Below are 16,628 nucleotides of genomic sequence, written 5' to 3' on the forward strand. Positions count from 1 at the left end.
GTCGGCAGGCTTTTCTGATGTGCTATTTGTTTGGTTTGGGTTTAATTTGTATTTTATATATGAAGGAGTCTCCAAACAAACAAAAATTGTTTATTTTTACCCAAAACTGTCAGTCAAGAAAAGTTTGGGACTTTTGCACAACCAGATAAGACGGTGGCCCTCTTCCAGGCCCCCTGATAACAAACCTACAGAGCTGGGGGGGGGGGTGGGGCGGTGAGCGGGCACCGGCGTAACTCAGGCCCTGCTGAGCTGAGGGCTCACAAGTGGCATCTCTGGAAATTTTCTCCGTCTTTCTTTCCAAACCTGGGTCTTGAAACTTCTTCCAGGTGGATGAGCATTTAGGCCGGTGTGCCAAGTACTGGACATGAAAGTGGCAATTTTACTGGGAGGGAGCAGGGGAGAGGATCCAGGAGAGAATGTCCCAAGAGGGAAGTGATAACCCCCCATATAACACAACGGAGGCATCAGCCTTTACAGAGCTCCTCCTCTACGTTAGCCACTGTGCTGAGTGCTTTACTCCCCAGGGCCTCTTGAGAGTGGTACCAGGATTATCCCCATTTTACTTGGATGGATGTGGAGCAGGGTCATTTAGCTAATATGTGGCGGAGTGGGGAATCCAGCCCGAGCCTGCCCGTTCTGCACTGTCCTCTCGCTGCCACAAGCCTCAGCTAAGATCACAGCAAGCAGGATGCCCCCCCCGCTGCCCTAAATCCGCGAGGACCTGCCTCACCGTTCATCCCCAGGCCTAGTGCACAGTAAATATCTGCTGAGTGAACAAATGAGTAAAGCCTTCCAAGTACCGCAGTGAAGTGCCTCTCCTTGTCCAATCGCCCAACTTCCAAGGCCTTCCAGGAGGAGACCAGCCAGGGTGTCCAAGCTGCACTCAGGAAATAAGGATCACCAGGCACGGTTCTTGGCTCAGCACAGGATGGGATGTGCTTTTCCCTTGCTTGTGCCAGAGGACCGTAGCCTCTGCAGGCATACTGCCTGTCTTGCCCTTTCCTCCCTTCCTCCTCCAGGCTCCCCACGCACTTGCTGGCTTCCGTGGCAGGTCCTAGCTGGTCTCCTATGACATGAACATCTGTTCCTAGAGCTGCTTTCTAGTGGCTGCAGACAGTGCCTAACTTCTAGCCACTTTTCTGATGAAAACTTGTCTCCAGCTGGCTGTCACTTGGACAGGCCACATGATGCAGTGACAGTGCCCTCCTAGAGGGTCCGGATAGCCAGGTTCTAGCCCTTCTCATGACTTGCTGGGTGACTTTGGACAGATTTCCTCACCTCAAGGCCCATCTCCTCCTCCCCTGCTTTCGTGCTAGCCTTTGAAAGAAGCATGCAGACAGGGTCATCCGTGAGCAGCCAGAGAGGCCTGGAGACCGGGTGACTGGGAGATGAAGACTGTCTGCTGAGGACATGCACTGAAAGGAGAAGCCTTCCTGGAGGAAAGGATTTGATAAGGAAGGACTCCAAAGTCCTTAAGAAATTAAATCCTGTTTGGCTTCCATGTACAATTTCAGGAGTCAGGAACAAAAGTGAAAGGGTCATGATCAATTGCAGAGCCTCTGACACCATCCACATTGATTAGCCTGACTTATTCTCTGTATCACATGGTTGTCAAGTGTTCAATCATTTAACGAATCATTATTAAGCAGATACTGCGGATACGATAGTGAGGCAGAAAGACAGTGTCCTGGTCTCCAGGCACAGAATGGGTATCTATCGTGCCAGGCAGCAGCATAAGCTTTCAGAAGCAGGGCCTTCCTCGGTTCAGAGCTGGGAAGGCAGAAGCTTCGCAGAGGAGGGGTGAGAAGTTCAGGCCTGCCTAACTTTTCAAAGCCTTCTGGCTGATCCAACGATGACTCGCCCTGAGCACACTCTCACATCTGCACCTGCCACCTCTCAACCTTTCCTAAGGTGCGCATCCTCTCAACCTTGGTCTGGCTCAGCTTGCTGAGCCCGGGATGCCTGTTCTGCACCAGACCTCCTGCCACTGGAACAGCAGTGCAGACAATCACAGTGACAGCCGCTGGGTCCTCCAGGCAGGGAGGAATGACGGTGGTGCACAGCCAGGTGATAAACTATATGCACAGTGCATGGCAGGGCTCAATAGCTGCTAAGGGGGCTTTGTCAGAACGGAACGTGGTTGTGGTACCCCAAGTAGCAAACCCCACCTGGCCCGCGTTGAGGAGCGTGAAGTCTCTCTACTGTCGGCCCTGGCTGCCTTTTGAGGTGGGGACACTGCTGGGCACACACGGGTATGTCCAAGGGTACTCTCTGTGTAGGACTTTAACTGAGACTGAAGGAAGAGGAACAGATTGGGAGGAAACGTGGCAGGGCTCTGGGTGGAGTAAGACAGATGTGTGCACATAAACATACCTGTTCCGCAGAGTCCAAGGCGGGCAAGAGCTAAGCAAGGTAACCAGAACAAAGATGGAAGATGCTGTCGTGTCAGTCACAGAAAGCAAAATCTTTGGCAAGTCAGCCAGCCTCTCTGGGCCAAAGAGATCTGTCAAAGAGAACTGTTTTGCAGGATGTAAGCACAGAAAACAGCTCAGGGAGGAGCCCGTGGCCCTTCAGGGCTCAATGCAAAGAGCTCTTTCTCAACTGGGGCGATTCTAACCCCCAGGGACACTTGGCAATGTCTGGAGACATTTTTGGCGGTCTCATCTGAAGGGGTGCTACTGGTAGTTGCTAGGTAGAGGCCGGGGGCGCTGCTAAACATTCTACCACGTGTAGGACAGCCTCTCTTCCCACAGGGACTTTTGTGTCCGAAGTGTCACTGGCATTGAAGGCAGGAAACCCTGAGCTGGAGGAGCAGGCTGAGATCTGCACTTTACGTGCCATGTGATCTGGGGAGAACAATGCACCTCCTCATCTGAAAAAGGGGGGCGGCAAGACCTAAGCTGCTCATCACACAACTTTGTGAGGCTCAGTCTCGAAATATACAGGAGAACTTTTTGTTAACTTTGTAAAGGGCCTTTTCCTGAGCTTTTCTTAGTTTGAAACCTACAGGTGACTGAGGGAGGCATCTAGCACGGTGACTAGCATATAGTAGGTGTTCAATAAGTTAAAAAGAGGAAAGCGTCATAGCAAAAAAAAAAAAAAAAAGTCTCCCCCGTAGCCCCTCTCCTCCACCCGGGCCCGTTTCCTCCGTATCTCAAGGCTGCCTTTGTGGTCCAGCCTTTCTATTAGGGTCCAAACAGGCACGAGGTAGTGCTGTTGGCAGAGGCGGTCTCAGAAGTACCCCTGAAGGATCAGGGCTAGGGCTAACCATACCCCAAGGACAGCTGACAATGAGACTGGGAAGTTTTGCCAATGTCAAGGGAAAGCTTCCCAGCTCCGTGCAGGGGTCCTGGGGTTCCTGCTCCTACGGGGCGAGGTCTAGGGTGGCAGCAGCCCCGGAGTCTCAGCCCTCAAGTGCCTCTGCTCATCAGAGGTCGGCCTCTCAAGGAGCTGTGCCAGTTGTTGGCACTCAACCTACAGAGGCCGGACTCAGAAAGTGGGCAGCTTGGCAGTGGGGTGAGATGGGGCCAGCGAAGCCAGGCCCCGCACCCAGAGTGCTGTTTCATCCCTGTTCCTCCTGGAGCCCTTCTGATGTTACCAGCCTTGTGGAAGCTGCTGCAGAGGGACCAAGGGCGTGATCCATCCTTGAACGTGTCATCCAACTGGGAAGGCCAGATGTCCCCTTGAGATTTGATGACAGAGAAACTATTTCACAAAGTATGTGCAAAGTGCTGGAACAGAGGGCAGACGCACTAAAAAGTGAGAAGCCGAGAGGCAGAACGGAGGGGCTGGAGTTTAGGCAGACAAGCTGCATTTTAGGTCTTCAGGATCCTCAGCCACCTTTGGACTATCGTCTCTTCCCGAGCATCTTAGAGCTGGAGGGGGTCAGAGACCATCTTGCCGAAACCTCTGTAAGGAAGGGGAGAGGTGCCCCACCTCACAGGCCAGCACTCTTCCCGTGACACTGCATTGCTTCCTTTTTAACACATGGTCTCCCATCCTGCTTGGTTTCTCTGAAGAGAGTGAGAATGACCTCACGCTGGTGCAGGGAGAAGCCGGGGCAGGACGGACAGCCAGGCTCAAGGCTGCAGCGACTTGGAACCTCCAGTCCAGAGCCTCCTGCATGTGAGGGCAGGGGAGGAACCGGGCTTGCTTTGGGTCAGGAGACGGGAAAGGGATTCCGTGGGCCTGCTTCTCTCGCAAGGGAGGCACAATCGCTTAGGAGCTGGTCCCCTCCTCTGGCCTCCCCCTTGCCCCAGGGGTGTCCACTCTGCTCACCAAGAGTGCTCTCTCCACCCAAACACTCTGAGCTGAGGTGTAACCCCTGCCCCTCGTTTTCCACCTCCCTCTCCCTTCCCCTCCAGAACAAGCAGGGCCACATCGCCAGGCCTTGGTGCATAAGGAAGCACTTCCCAGAAAGTGTTTAATCCTCACAGACGCTCATGGAGGTGGGTCAGGGTCCCTCACCCCCCAAGAACCAGGTGCACCCTTCCTTCCCCTGCCGCTCCCACCACCCACCGGGGAGGCCAGGCTCCTCGCAGGATGCTCGGTGCCCCCCTTGCTCCCTCCCCAAGGGGCTGCTGGTGCCCCAGGGTTTTGCAGAAGGAAAGATGTGAGGACGAGAGTTTGGCTCAGAAGTAGGAGGCTGAGAGAGGCTGAGCGTAGTGCTTTCTCAGGCACTGCAGCCCTCGGCTCTCCAGGCCTCCAGCACCCGGCCGGAAGCAAGGCCAGCCACAGAGCCTGCGGTTTGGCAGTTTCTCTGTTGTCCATTCAAGAACTCCCTCCGCAGGTCCTCTCAGTCACATGCATGAAGAGGGGGTGGTGTGCGATTTTCAGGTGGTCTTCCTGGCCTGGCATCATGGCGATTATTAGGCCAGGTCCCTAAGAAGCCAGGGAGGCTGAGGCTCCTCAATACAGTCTGACTTTGGCAGGAGGCCAAGGCTGGTCTTTGGCTGACATATAACTAGAGAAGGCACGTAAGTCCCAGCTGGTGAAGGGACTGAGGGCCATCTCTGGGGTGGGAGGAGGGCCAGCGCTCCTGGTGACAGGGCCCAGCCTCCAGCACCACCGGAACATCAGCCAGGCTCTCTCTCTCCCTACTTTGGGCTGCAGATCAAGGCAAAAAGCGGGAGGGAGCCACCTCAGGTAAAGGCACTAGCAGAAGTGCCAGATGGGCTTGCAGCAGGCACTAGCCGAGGAGGCCCGGACCACTCAGGACACAGCCTGCCAGGATGGTGCTGGGGGAGGGAAAGGAGGCCTCAGCACAAGGGCTCTCAAAATGGCAGGGTCAAATTACGCCCTCATTCCATTCAGAGTCTACTGCAGGAGCCTGAGGGACAGGCCAGGAAGGCCACAGCAGCCAGCCCTGAGCCGTCCTCGCTGCATCTTCCACCTTGAGTTCAGAAGCTCAAGCAAGACTGGATCCCGGGCTCAGAGCCCTGTCCTCGTCCCATGTGTTCCACCAAACCTCTTGGGGGACCAGCAGCACCAGGAAACCCAGGGAAGGAGAAGCCAGGGGGCTGGGGCTGCCCCGGAGACCCCATCACATTAAGGTATAAAGACATGGACTCACACCACCTGGGGGCCTGCAGGGCAAGGCTGGCCCAGTGGAGGGAGGGGGCTGGGCATAAAGGAGAGCGGACACTAGTCAAGCTTCCACTTCATGTAAACAAAGGGTGACCCCCTGCCCGGCCACGACAGTCTTGTGGAGGCGTGTGATTGTCTTGAGATGCTGCAGACCCTCACATCTGGGATACAGGGTCCCTGAGGCCAGGATGGAGGCTGCTGGGGCAGGAGGCCAGTAGGCGTCCGATGTGCAAATTGGTGCAGGGTTTGACCTCTGTCTCCACAGGACAGGATGGGGGCATCCACAGGTCCTGCCGACAGCTGGCCCGCAGCTCACGAAATCACACAGTTGCTGGCCTTGGCAGGACTGGAACTTGTTTTACCTGCAGAGACAAGGGACACAGGCGAGGGAGGATGTAGGTAAAGTGCTCCCTGGGCTGGCCTCCAGCCCCTCTCCTATGCACCGCCCACACCGCAAATTTGGGTGCTGGGGTCACTGTCTCCCTCCCAAGCTGCTGAAACCAGGTCAGTAGGGTCCTCAGAAGAGCAAAAGGAAAGATTCTCCCTGTCCTGACAGCCTTAGCAAGACCACCACTGGTTGAGGCATCACGGATCTGCCATCTCCTGACCTCAGCGGGGCGATTCACCAGTTGCTAATACCCTATGCTGCGTCACAGCTCACAAGCGCGACCGCAGTCACTGTCAGTGACTCTCAGCGTGGCCCTGCTGCAAAGGGGCATCCTTGGCCCGACCTGACAGTGGGGGGCAGGGGGGCCAGTAGCCCCCCGAGCCGGGCAGCGCCTGCGCCAGTGCCCGCTCCGCCGAGCCCCATCTCAGCTCCTCCCGCCACTCAGGCCGCCGACGTGGAAGGGGCAAAGCGGTGCCTCAGGAGGGGCCAGTAGGCTGACCGGGAGGGAGCCAGGCATGGTGGCGCGGACCCCAGGCTTAGGGGCGCGGGGCACACCCTTCACCGAGAGGAAAGAAGGGGTGGAGAGGCACAGATCTCCTCTTCCCAGGCCCCTTCCATCCGTTTCCACTGCCTTTACATCCCAAGCAGAGGCCGGCTGTGTTCCTGCCCTCAGGCCAGCGCCTCGTGTCTGCTGCGGGGAGTCCTCCTGGGGCGCTGGCCGCCGTCTCCTGGGCGGCCGCTGACCTCTTTCCTGCCGGTTCCTCTCCACACCGCCAGGGCCAGGGTCATCTCCCGGCACTCACACCACCTTCCCGTTATCACCTCAGCTGTGAGTTTCATGGAGGTGGTGTTGGCTTTCTCTCCCGAGCCGTTAGCAAGAGAGACGCTGAACAGGCCTGAGTAGGGCCCTTCCCTGCCCGGCCAGCGGGACCCAGGCCTTGGGACTTGCTGCGGGTCCAGCTGAGCCTCCCTGGAGGCCGTTCCGAGAGCAGCTAGAGCGCCGAGGAGGTGGGAGGGGAGCCAGACGATGGTGCCCACCTCCCTGTGGCTCCAAGGGCCTGGAGCTGGGTCAGCCTCCAGCCTCCAGCCTCCTCGGGTGCTGAGGCTGCCTCCGCTGCCCTTCCTGTCCTGCAGTCCCCTGGCCGCCGCAGGACACGTCCGTCCCCACTTCCTGTCCTCAGCGGCTTGCTGTACTTGCTTGGCCTACTGAGCAGATGCCGAGTTTCTCCCCAGAGGCAGCAGAATTTTGGAGGCAGGTGAGAAAAGTCCTCTGGGCTCCCGAGGCCAGGGAGGAGGAGCTGCGTGGGCTGGGGGCAGCCGGGGCAGAGCAGGTTTGTGGCCAGCTCCCCACACTCCCACCCACTCTCTGAGGCTGGATGCGAGCCTGGAGACGGGCCTCTCGCTCAGAATTCACCTCCACGCCTCTGACGGGAGGCAGGGCTGAGGACCAAGCCCTCGAGTACGCCCCTCTCGCGGCACACAGACCGGAGCCCGCTGCCGCCTGCAGCAGATGCTGTGGCCAATCACACCTGCTCAGATGAGTGGAGGAGAATATATCAACAGCCCCACATTTCTATTTTTTACAAAGTATATGTGGCACGGGCGGCCCAAAGGAGGCTCATGAGAGAAAGTCAAACTTCAAAGGAACAAAACAGTGAAGTGAGACTGGACATAGGGGCGGGAAGTGGAGGAGAGGCGGCCTGAAGGAAGGCCTGGAGCATCAGGACCCGGTCCGATGGTCAGAACCTGGCCGGTCCGGCTCGGCAGGCAGGAGAGGGGACAGTGATATAGATGGCCGTGACAAGGACAGTGAGCTCCACCTCCCTACAGGCTTCAGGACCTCACACTCCCCTCTTCTGGAAGATTCTTCCCCTGGATGTCCACATGGTTCTCTGCTTCCCATCATTCAAGTCTCTGCTCAAATGCCCCTTTGTCAGAGAGGCCTTCCCTGATCACTCTTCAGGAGAAGGTCCTTGCCCTCCCTGCCCCCTCCCAGTACATAAGAGCAGGGGCAAGCTCACTCTGTCCACCGCTACACCAGGAATTTAGGACCGTGCCTGGCACAGAGCAGACACCGCAGAGATAGACATTTGTTGAAAACAATGAACGATCAGGCAGCAGCAAGCTACGTAAGGGTTCACACCAATCTAGTAACAAGAGCAACTGCAGTGGCATCAGTGGGTGGTGACTGGGTGACGTACGTGCCCTCACTCACCTAGATGGTGACGGGAGCCCTGGCCAGGCCCAAGAGACCAGCAGGGCAGGGGATTTTGACATCTGCCAATGAGACTAAGGACGCCTGCCTCTTCTCTGGAGCCCAGTGGGATCAGCTCCTCGAAGGATGCCCACTCAGCTCCCCTCATCTGTGCCATGTGACCGAGACCTTGGCTGGTAACAGTGCTCAGGTTTATGGAATCAGAGCACAGCCTGAGAACATCAGCTGGGGTCTGACCTCAGGAGCGACACTGAGTTTTGGAACTCCATCTTGGCAAGACAGCTGTTGAGTAGGCTTACCCTGGAACTAGAGGCCCACAGGTCCCTTATGGAGCTCTGAACCCCAGCAGCACCTCCCCAGCCTTCCATCCCAGGCAGGCGCCCAGACTTCCAGGAGAGAGATCCTCATGAGACCTCCACCCCAGGGATGACACAGGCAAATCTGAAGTCCCCAAATCCAGGAGCCAGCGAGCACAGCACTAGGAGGCAGACCACACTGGCAGCCAGGGTGGCCCATCCACGCATGACTCAGGGGAACCTGGGAGAGTTCTGGCAAGGCAACTGTGGCTGCAGTCACCTCAGAGAACTCTGGGAACAGAAGCGTGGGCTCAGGGGCCCTCGGAAGGTGGTGACCCAGAGGCACTCTCCTCTTCCTCTGCACGGGGCGGGGAGGGGGAGTCAGTCATGTACTCAGGCCTCTGGCCCTTCCAAACAGCCTTTAAAGACGTAGGCAGCTGGTGTCAACCCTAACCGTCCAGAGATGGCCATAACGCTCTGGCAGGCCCTGGGAGGCAGGAGAGCCCACCGCCCTTTTCTCACTCATGACCGTGGGCACAGGGCCTCGCCTCTCTGCACCTCTGGGGTCTCGTCTTGAAACAGCGTCATCAGGCAGGGTGGCTGTGGGTTCTGGGTGAGAGCATTTAGCACCGTGTCTACCCAGCACACGCCAGGTGCTCAGCCAAAGTCTGTGCCTTTCTTCCTCCTCTTACCGTGCACAAGAGTGTTGGCCTTGTCCCAGGGATTTCCCCAGGGGGACCAGGAGGGGTTCCAGGACATCACCTGGAACCCCCTCCCCCAAACTGGCAGCCCCCGAGGGCAGAGCCTTGTCACCTAATCTGCTGCTCTGAGGACCCCTACGTGGGAAAACGCTCGGGGCGCTCGTTTAAAATGCAGGTTCCTGAGCCCAGCTGAGCGGGACAGACCCCTGACTCTTTTGACAAGGCTCTCCAGTGACTGCTGGTCCCTGAGGTTGGATCTCTGCCCCAGAGTCCCGAGCTCCTAGATGGGCACAGGTGGCCGGCTCAGGAAAGGCGCCACTTGCAGGAGCAAGGACTCAGCTGAGAGAAAAACCAGAAGGACAGGGTGCTTGGCTTCCACCAGTAGGGGGGGCTGTGAGCCTTCAAACCACCTGGCCGCCCACTGCTGGACTGCCAGACCCAAAGGAAGGGATTTCTGCAGGTTCTCCCAAGGGCCACGCTTGGGTTTGCAAAAATTTGCATGCTGTTTGACAACTATATACTTCTTATCAAGTAATTGTACAGGCTGTCAGCTCTTAGCTTTTCTATTTTTCTCTCTTTTACCCACCCTGTCATCGGCCTGGGTTCTCCCTTGACAAGAGGGCAGCAGGGACAGAAAGGACAGTCAGAATCAGAGCTCAAAGGGACCTCCTGAACCCTTCCTGGATCAACCCCTCCTCTTCTCAACCAGGAAACAGCCCCGGGGAGGTGAAAGGATGTGTCCAAGGCATGGGGAGCAAGGTACTGGGAGCTGAGATCCATCCGATGGCTGTTCTGACGATGCTCTGAATGTTCACTGTAGGACAGGGATCCTTTCCCTGGATGGGGCCCTAAGGGAATAGCTAACGTGATTTCCTCCCAGATGACAGTTCCCAGTGTACTAGGATTGCTAGTTCCAACCTTGGGGACCCCCATGCTGCCAGGAACCTGACCCTCTGGCACACAGAGTCCTGCTGATAAGCTTCTGCTGCCTGAGAGGAGGCACTAAACCAGTCAAATGTTTGGGAGGCTGGAGGCCATAAAAAGGGAGGGGAGTCTCTGCTTCTTGCCCTGCCTTCGAGGGAAGAAAGAGGAAAGGTTTCATAAGGGACTTGAATTCCAGGCCCTCGGGGCTGGATGCCCATCCAGGTACACAGAGGCTGTGCTGGACGAGGCCACTCTGTGTGTTTCCTTATGGTGGAGCAGGAATAGGGTGATCTTGAGGGCCATCCCTCGTGCGTGCCGCTGCACTCTTGCACTTGCCCTTCTCTCTCTGTCTCTGACTCTCTCTCTCAGGGTGCCAGGCACTCAGGAGACGAGCTGGTACAGGGCACTGTCCCTGGCTGTTTGGCTGGCTCCTGGCACCCCATGCAAACACTCAGGGAACAGCAGAAGTGTCAGTGACTGTTCAAGTCATCCAAGCAGGGGAATCTGATGCTGAGACTCACTAAAGGAAGCAGGAAGGGATAAGACAATGGCCTTTTGTTTCTATGAAAACAGCACCTCAGGGTGAGGGGCTGAAGGAAGAGAAAGCTTCTACTTCACCTCCAGTCAGGGCGTGGGAAAGAGCCCCTTTTGTGGTTGGGCTCGCCCCTCCCCCTCTCTTCCCTGCCAGGTGTTCACCATGGCAACCCTCCTTCCAAACAAGAGGTGCAGGGCAGCAGCAGCAGCATCCGGTGCTGGGGGAGCCAGGGAGCCCAGGGGGAATGGGACGGGCCCAGCTACCCCTCCCTGACAGTACACGGGCCCTGGCCTCGGTTTGCGAACTGGCCCCACTACCACTTACTGTGCCCTGGGACCACTTAATTCACCTCTCTGAGCTTCCATCTGCCACCTCCGTGGTTACTGTGAGGGCCAAGTGAGAGAGAGAGCACCTAGTGCAGGACCCGGCACACGGAGGCGCTCAATAAATGCTTCCTGGCCAAATGCAGCTATAGCCCTGGCACTGCTGCTGTGCCCAAATTCTCGGAGACTCCAGGCCTGTCCTAACTTTAAGAGGCACAGACTGAGTGCGTCAGGCTCTCTGGCAGGGCTGGGGCATCAGTGTTTGGGAAGACTTGCACTCCAGCCAATGTCAGGTCAAAGCTGGGGCCTTGAGGGACACAGGAATTCTGGAAGCACTCAGGCTGCCCAAGGTAAGTCCCTGCCCTTACCTACCTGGCCAGCCAGGGAGCCCAGGCTCACCGCTGCAAAGCCCCACAGCCATGGAGGGAGAAACCCCAACATGGAAACCCCTTTGACTCAGCAATGCCGACATGAGAAAAGGTGCCAGCAGTGGCCCTGGCTGTCACCACCAGCCAGAAAAGGCCACTCTGGAGACTGTTACAGAGAAAGAGATAAAGGCAGACAGCCAGAAAGATACCACCACCAGCAACAGTCTCTCCCAGAAGTAAGCAGCCTGGCAAATACCACTTATCAAATAAACACAGGGAGGAGCCACGTCAAACTATTTACAACAGAAACAAGGAAAAGTGGGTCAGGGCATTGGTGCGGTGTGTTTGACCAGGTCAGATCCTGACGACAACTGATCCAGCAAGGAACAAGGTTTGCTGGAACAAGCCCTAGAGTCAGAGCCCTAGGCTCAGACTACTCCGTGCCCAGCACTGTTCTGAGCACTTCATATCCTCAGAACAGCTGGGCGAGGCAGGCATCACTTTCCCCTTTTAGAGAAGAGGAAACTGAAACTCCGGCCTGCAGTGGCTGGCCCCAGGCCACACGCAGGCAAAGGCCAGAGCAGGATGGGAACTGAGGACCACAGGGCCCAGAGCTGATGTGCTCTCCCTGCCGGGAGGCTGCCTTCTTGCAGAATCAGCAGTGCTCCTGGACCAGGGCCAGAGGCCTGAGGAGCCCTGGGCCCGGTGGGAGGGGCTCACCTGAGACGTTGTCACTGGAGCCCTGGTTGGGCCTCTTCCCCGTCACAAACTCTGCTTCGGCCAAGGCCTCGGGGGAGAGGGCGCCGGCCGTGCTATTGGGCGCTGCGGGCCTCTTGGACCGCCGGCTGAAGAACCTGCTGCTGAAGCGCCTGCCCTCCTTGGCTGCGGTGGCCTCCCCATTGGCAGCTTCTCCCCTGCTGTTTCGGGCAAGGGCCTCCCGGGGTCTGGGCTTCAGGTTCACACACAGGTGGGAGACCACCCTGCCATCCTGACTCAGCTCTCCCGAGAGAACGGGCTCCACGGGGGGCAGCACCTGCTCCAGCGTGACCAGGTCGTGCAGGAAACTCTCCAGGCGCCGTGCTGACTCGCCGCCCTTGCTGCCCTCCTCCTGCCCCTCTGCATTGCTGCCGGCCTCCCGCTGCTGCCGGGCAGCCCAGCGCATCATCTCCCCAGGTGGGTGGCGGCTGCCTGCCACCAGGGTGTACTTGGGGTTGATAAGCTTGCGAGCCACAGTGGAGGAGTAGTTGAGGCCCAGCCTGCCAGCGCCTCCTGCCAGGCCCAGCTGCTGGTACAAGTCCACCTCCTTGGAGATGGCGTACAGCTCCCGGAACTCCACGTCGAAGGGCTCCACGTTCTGCCCCGTCAGGAGGAGGAGAAGGTTCCTGTCCACATGGGAGGAACTCCAGGTGAATCTGGGAACGTGGGGACAGAAAAGCAACATACATGTGCCCGGGCCTGCAGCCTCGCCCTGCCAGCCGCCCCTCGGCGAGCCCATCTCAACACCCCGCTGCCCAGCCCGACCTGCTCCACCACTGAGGCTGGATGCCTTGCTGCCTTCGTGCTGGGGTGCTCTCCCTCCACAGACCCAAATCCTCCCTTGGTCCAGGTCTTGGCCTCAAATGCAGAAAGCAGGCAGTGGGTGCAGGGCAAGGGCAAGAGAAGTCAGGCCTGGATTCAAACGTGCTTTCTGCCCTGCGTGCCTTGTAAAATGGGGCTTGTAAGGTGTACAGTCACAGAGTTGTTGTGAGGCTCAAAGTCCAATAACGAATATAAAAGGTTTCGCTCAGTACCTGGCACAAACAAACATTTAATAAGTAGTACCTATAGCTGCCACTACGGTTAATAGTATTCCATTCCTTAATAGTTCTTCTCTGAATTTTTAGAGCACTTAGCGTCTGCAAAACCCCATACTTTTTTTTTTTTTTAAACATCTTTATTGAAGTATAATTGCTTTACAATGGTGTGTTAGTTTCTGCTTTATAACAAAGTGAATCAGTTATACATATACATATGTTCCCATATCTCTTCCCTCTTGCATCTCCCTCCCTCCCACCCTCCCTATCCCACCCCTCTAGGTGGTCACAAAGCACCGAGCTGATCTCCCTGTGCTATGCGGCTGCTTCCCACTAGCTATCTATTTTACATTTGGTAGTGTATATATGTCCATGACACTCTCTCACCCTGTCACATCTCACCCCTCCCCCTCCCCATATCCTCAAGTCCATTCTCTAGTAGGTCTGTGTCTTTATTCCCGTCTTGCCACTAGGTTCTTCATGACCTTTTTTTTTTTTTTTCCTTAGATTCCATATATATGTTAGCATACTGTATTTCTTTTTCTCTTTCTGACTTACTTCACTCTGTATGACAGACTCTAACTCCATCCACCTCATTACAAATACCTCCACTTCATTTCTTTTTATGGCTGAGTAATATTCCATTGTATATATGTGCCACATCTTCTTTATCCATTCATCCGATGATGGACACCTAGGTTGCTTCCATGTCCTGGCTATTGTAAACAGAGCTGCAATGAATATTTTGGTACATGACTCTTTCTGAATTATGGTTTTCTCAGGGTATATGCCCAGTAGTGGGATTGCTGGGTCGTATGGTAGTTCTATTTTTAGTTTTTTAAGGAACTTCCATACTGTTCTCCATAGTGGCTGTATCAATTTACATTCCCACCAACAGTGCAAGAGTGTTCCCTTTTCTCCACACCCTCTCCAGCATTTATTGTTTCTAGATTTTTTGATGATGGCCATTCTGACCGGTGTGAGATGATACCTCATTGTAGTTTTGATTTGCATTTCTCTAATGATTAATGATGTTGAGCATTCTTTCATGTGTCTGTTGGCAATCTGTATATCTTCTTTGGAGAAATGTCTATTTAGGTCTTCTGCCCATTTTTGGATTGGGTTGTTTGTTTTTTTGTTATTGAGCTGCATGAGCTGCTTGTAAATCTTGGAGATTAATCCTTTGTCAGTTGCTTCATTTGCAAATATTTTCTCCCATTCTGAGGGTTGTCTTTTGGTCTTGTTTATGGTTTCCTTTGCTGTGCAAAAGCTTTTAAGTTTCATTAGGTCCCATTTGTTTATTTGTGTTTTTATTTCCATTTCTCTAGGAGCTGGGTCAAAAAGGATCTTGCTGTGATTTATGTCATAGAGTATTCTGCCTATGTTTTCCTCTAAGAGTTTGATAGTGTCTGGCCTTACACTTAGGTCTTTAATCCATTTTGAGTTTATTTTTGTGTATGGTGTCAGGGAGTGTTCTAATTTCATACTTTTACATGTACCTGTCCAATTTTCCCAGCACCACTTATTGAAGAGGCTGTCTTTTCTCCACTGTATATGCTTGCCTCCTTTATCAAAGATAAGGTGACCATATGTGCGTGGGCTTATCTCTGGGCTTTCTATCCTGTTCCATTGATCTATATTTCTGTTTTTGTGCCAGTACCAAACTGTCTTGATTACTGTAGCTTTGTAATATAGTCTGAAGTCAGGGAGCCTGATTCCTCCAGCTCCATTTTTCGTTCTCAAGATTGCTTTGGCTATTCGGGGTCTTTTGTGTTTGACGCCATTTATTAATTGTTTCATGTGCCCAGGTCTCTTCCAGCCTCAAAAGGCAACCAGCTGTTGTGGACCATGAAAGGCAGGCAGTGCTTAATGATCAACAAAGGTTGACCCTCTTTCTTGAATAATCCATTAGCCAGAAAGCTTGAGGGAAGGGACTGGCCAGGAGGCTATTCTTTGCTATCAGAATAGACAATAGCTCTTAAACTCATGATTGTGGAGGCTCTAGTCCAGCATCTTTCTGAACATGAACACTTCTGACTATGAACTAAGGCCTCCCAGGCCCTTCTCTGACCTGGCCCAACTCACCTGTAGGATCCAGTGGCTACTTTTTCACCATCTACCATTAGGAACTTGGATGACAGGGTCCCCTTGATCTTCCCCATGGGCATGTAAAAGCCAACACCTGTCACAGAGCGGACACGGATGTTCTGTTGAGAAGAGGAGAAGGGCACTGTCACTCAGGCTGGGGGCCTAGAGGCTCTAAGCTGAGTCTCTGCTTGGGTGGAGGATGAATGCTCTTGTCCACGGGACCCTGACTCTGCTTCCTACGTCCTGAGGAAGTCAGCAAATCTTGCTTTGGGCTCGGACGGGCCCAGGGTGGCCCCGGTCTGCTCTCAAAGCTCTTCAGAAGAGAAACACAGCCCTGCCTTCAACCCTGACAGTGACTCTGCGGGCTGAGTGCCCGGGACTAGGCCGGATCTGCCTCCTTAGCCTCAGCAGCCTTGGGATAAAATGTAAGCTGGGCATGCAGTTAGGGTTATCAGTTCATGAGGCAAGGTTTTAGACAGAGGAAAGGGGTTGAGAGTGCTGTTCACCTGGGCCCCTGAACTGGGGAGCAGGCAGAGGGAGGGGCAGAGGCAGTCTCCATCCCACTTCCTTCCCCCCTCCCGCCCCCAGCCCCAGTGGTACAACTTACCCGAATACGGAAGTCAGCGAGCTCCAGGCCCTGACACATCTCCAGGAAATACTTCACGCCTGCCTCGTCCAGGATGATGTACACTGGGACTCGGCGCTTGGAGGCAGCATCCACAATGTCTTGGAAGATCTCACCATCAGTGAAGAGGTCCATGACCACAGCAATGACCTGGACAGGGAAGGGCACTAGTGAGGCACGTGGTGACTACACACATACAGAGTCACACTGCGGCCCACAGACGACCAGCTGGGCTGGGGTAAGTGCTGGCCAAGAGTCAAAAATGCCATCTGCACCACTCCTGGGTTTCGCACATCCCCACCCACCTCTGAGCACATGTGAGCAGGAGATGGGCTCCCTGCTCTGGGAAATGAAGATAGTGCAGAGGGTGCAGGCCATGCTGCTTGTACTTCATCCTTGGCAAATTCCCACTACCCACCCTGGGGATTTTCCAGCGGCTCTTCAGAAGCCGTGTCAGTGGAGATCTAGGAGGCTGAGGAAAGTTGGTTCTGGTGCCTTAGGGAAATAAGCAGGTTCTAGGAGCTGCAGTCACTGAGAGGCATGAAATGGACCATTTCCACAAGCTGCAGATCTGCTCAGATACCACTTACTTTGCAGACCTGGGTGCTTTGATCTCCCTGCAGCTGTGCAAAGCCCTGTGCTTCCCTGAGCACAGATTCAGGCAGAGCTCCAGTTAGCTCGGGCTCCCTTGGCCTCCAGGGGTCCAGACCATCCCACTTCATCCTCAAATCAAGGTCCCTGCCTAGGACCCTTGATTTCCAAAAGCCAGTCTTGATTATCCATCCT

The 16,628-nt window shown here is 55.2% G+C and overlaps 1 protein-coding gene across 1 annotated transcript in view; it reads right to left on the reverse strand.

Annotated features, from left to right (window-relative positions):
* Nucleotides 1-4,443: 4,443 nt before the first annotated feature.
* FAM83F (family with sequence similarity 83 member F) overlaps nt 4,444-16,628 on the reverse strand; it is a 32,395-nt gene continuing 20,210 nt past the window's right edge. Inside the window, exons 2-5 of the mRNA XM_061205267.1 lie at nt 15,825-15,992; nt 15,215-15,336; nt 12,057-12,748; nt 4,444-5,948 (exon numbers count right to left, since the gene is read on the reverse strand). Coding sequence (XP_061061250.1) covers nt 5,899-5,948; nt 12,057-12,748; nt 15,215-15,336; nt 15,825-15,992 — 1,032 coding nt within the window. The 3' untranslated portion in view covers nt 4,444-5,898. The remainder of the gene's footprint in view (nt 5,949-12,056; nt 12,749-15,214; nt 15,337-15,824; nt 15,993-16,628) is intronic.

The sequence above is a fragment of the Eubalaena glacialis genome, chromosome 11 (genome assembly GCF_028564815.1).
Source record: "Eubalaena glacialis isolate mEubGla1 chromosome 11, mEubGla1.1.hap2.+ XY, whole genome shotgun sequence".
In the NCBI taxonomy this organism is placed as follows: domain Eukaryota; kingdom Metazoa; phylum Chordata; class Mammalia; order Artiodactyla; family Balaenidae; genus Eubalaena; species Eubalaena glacialis.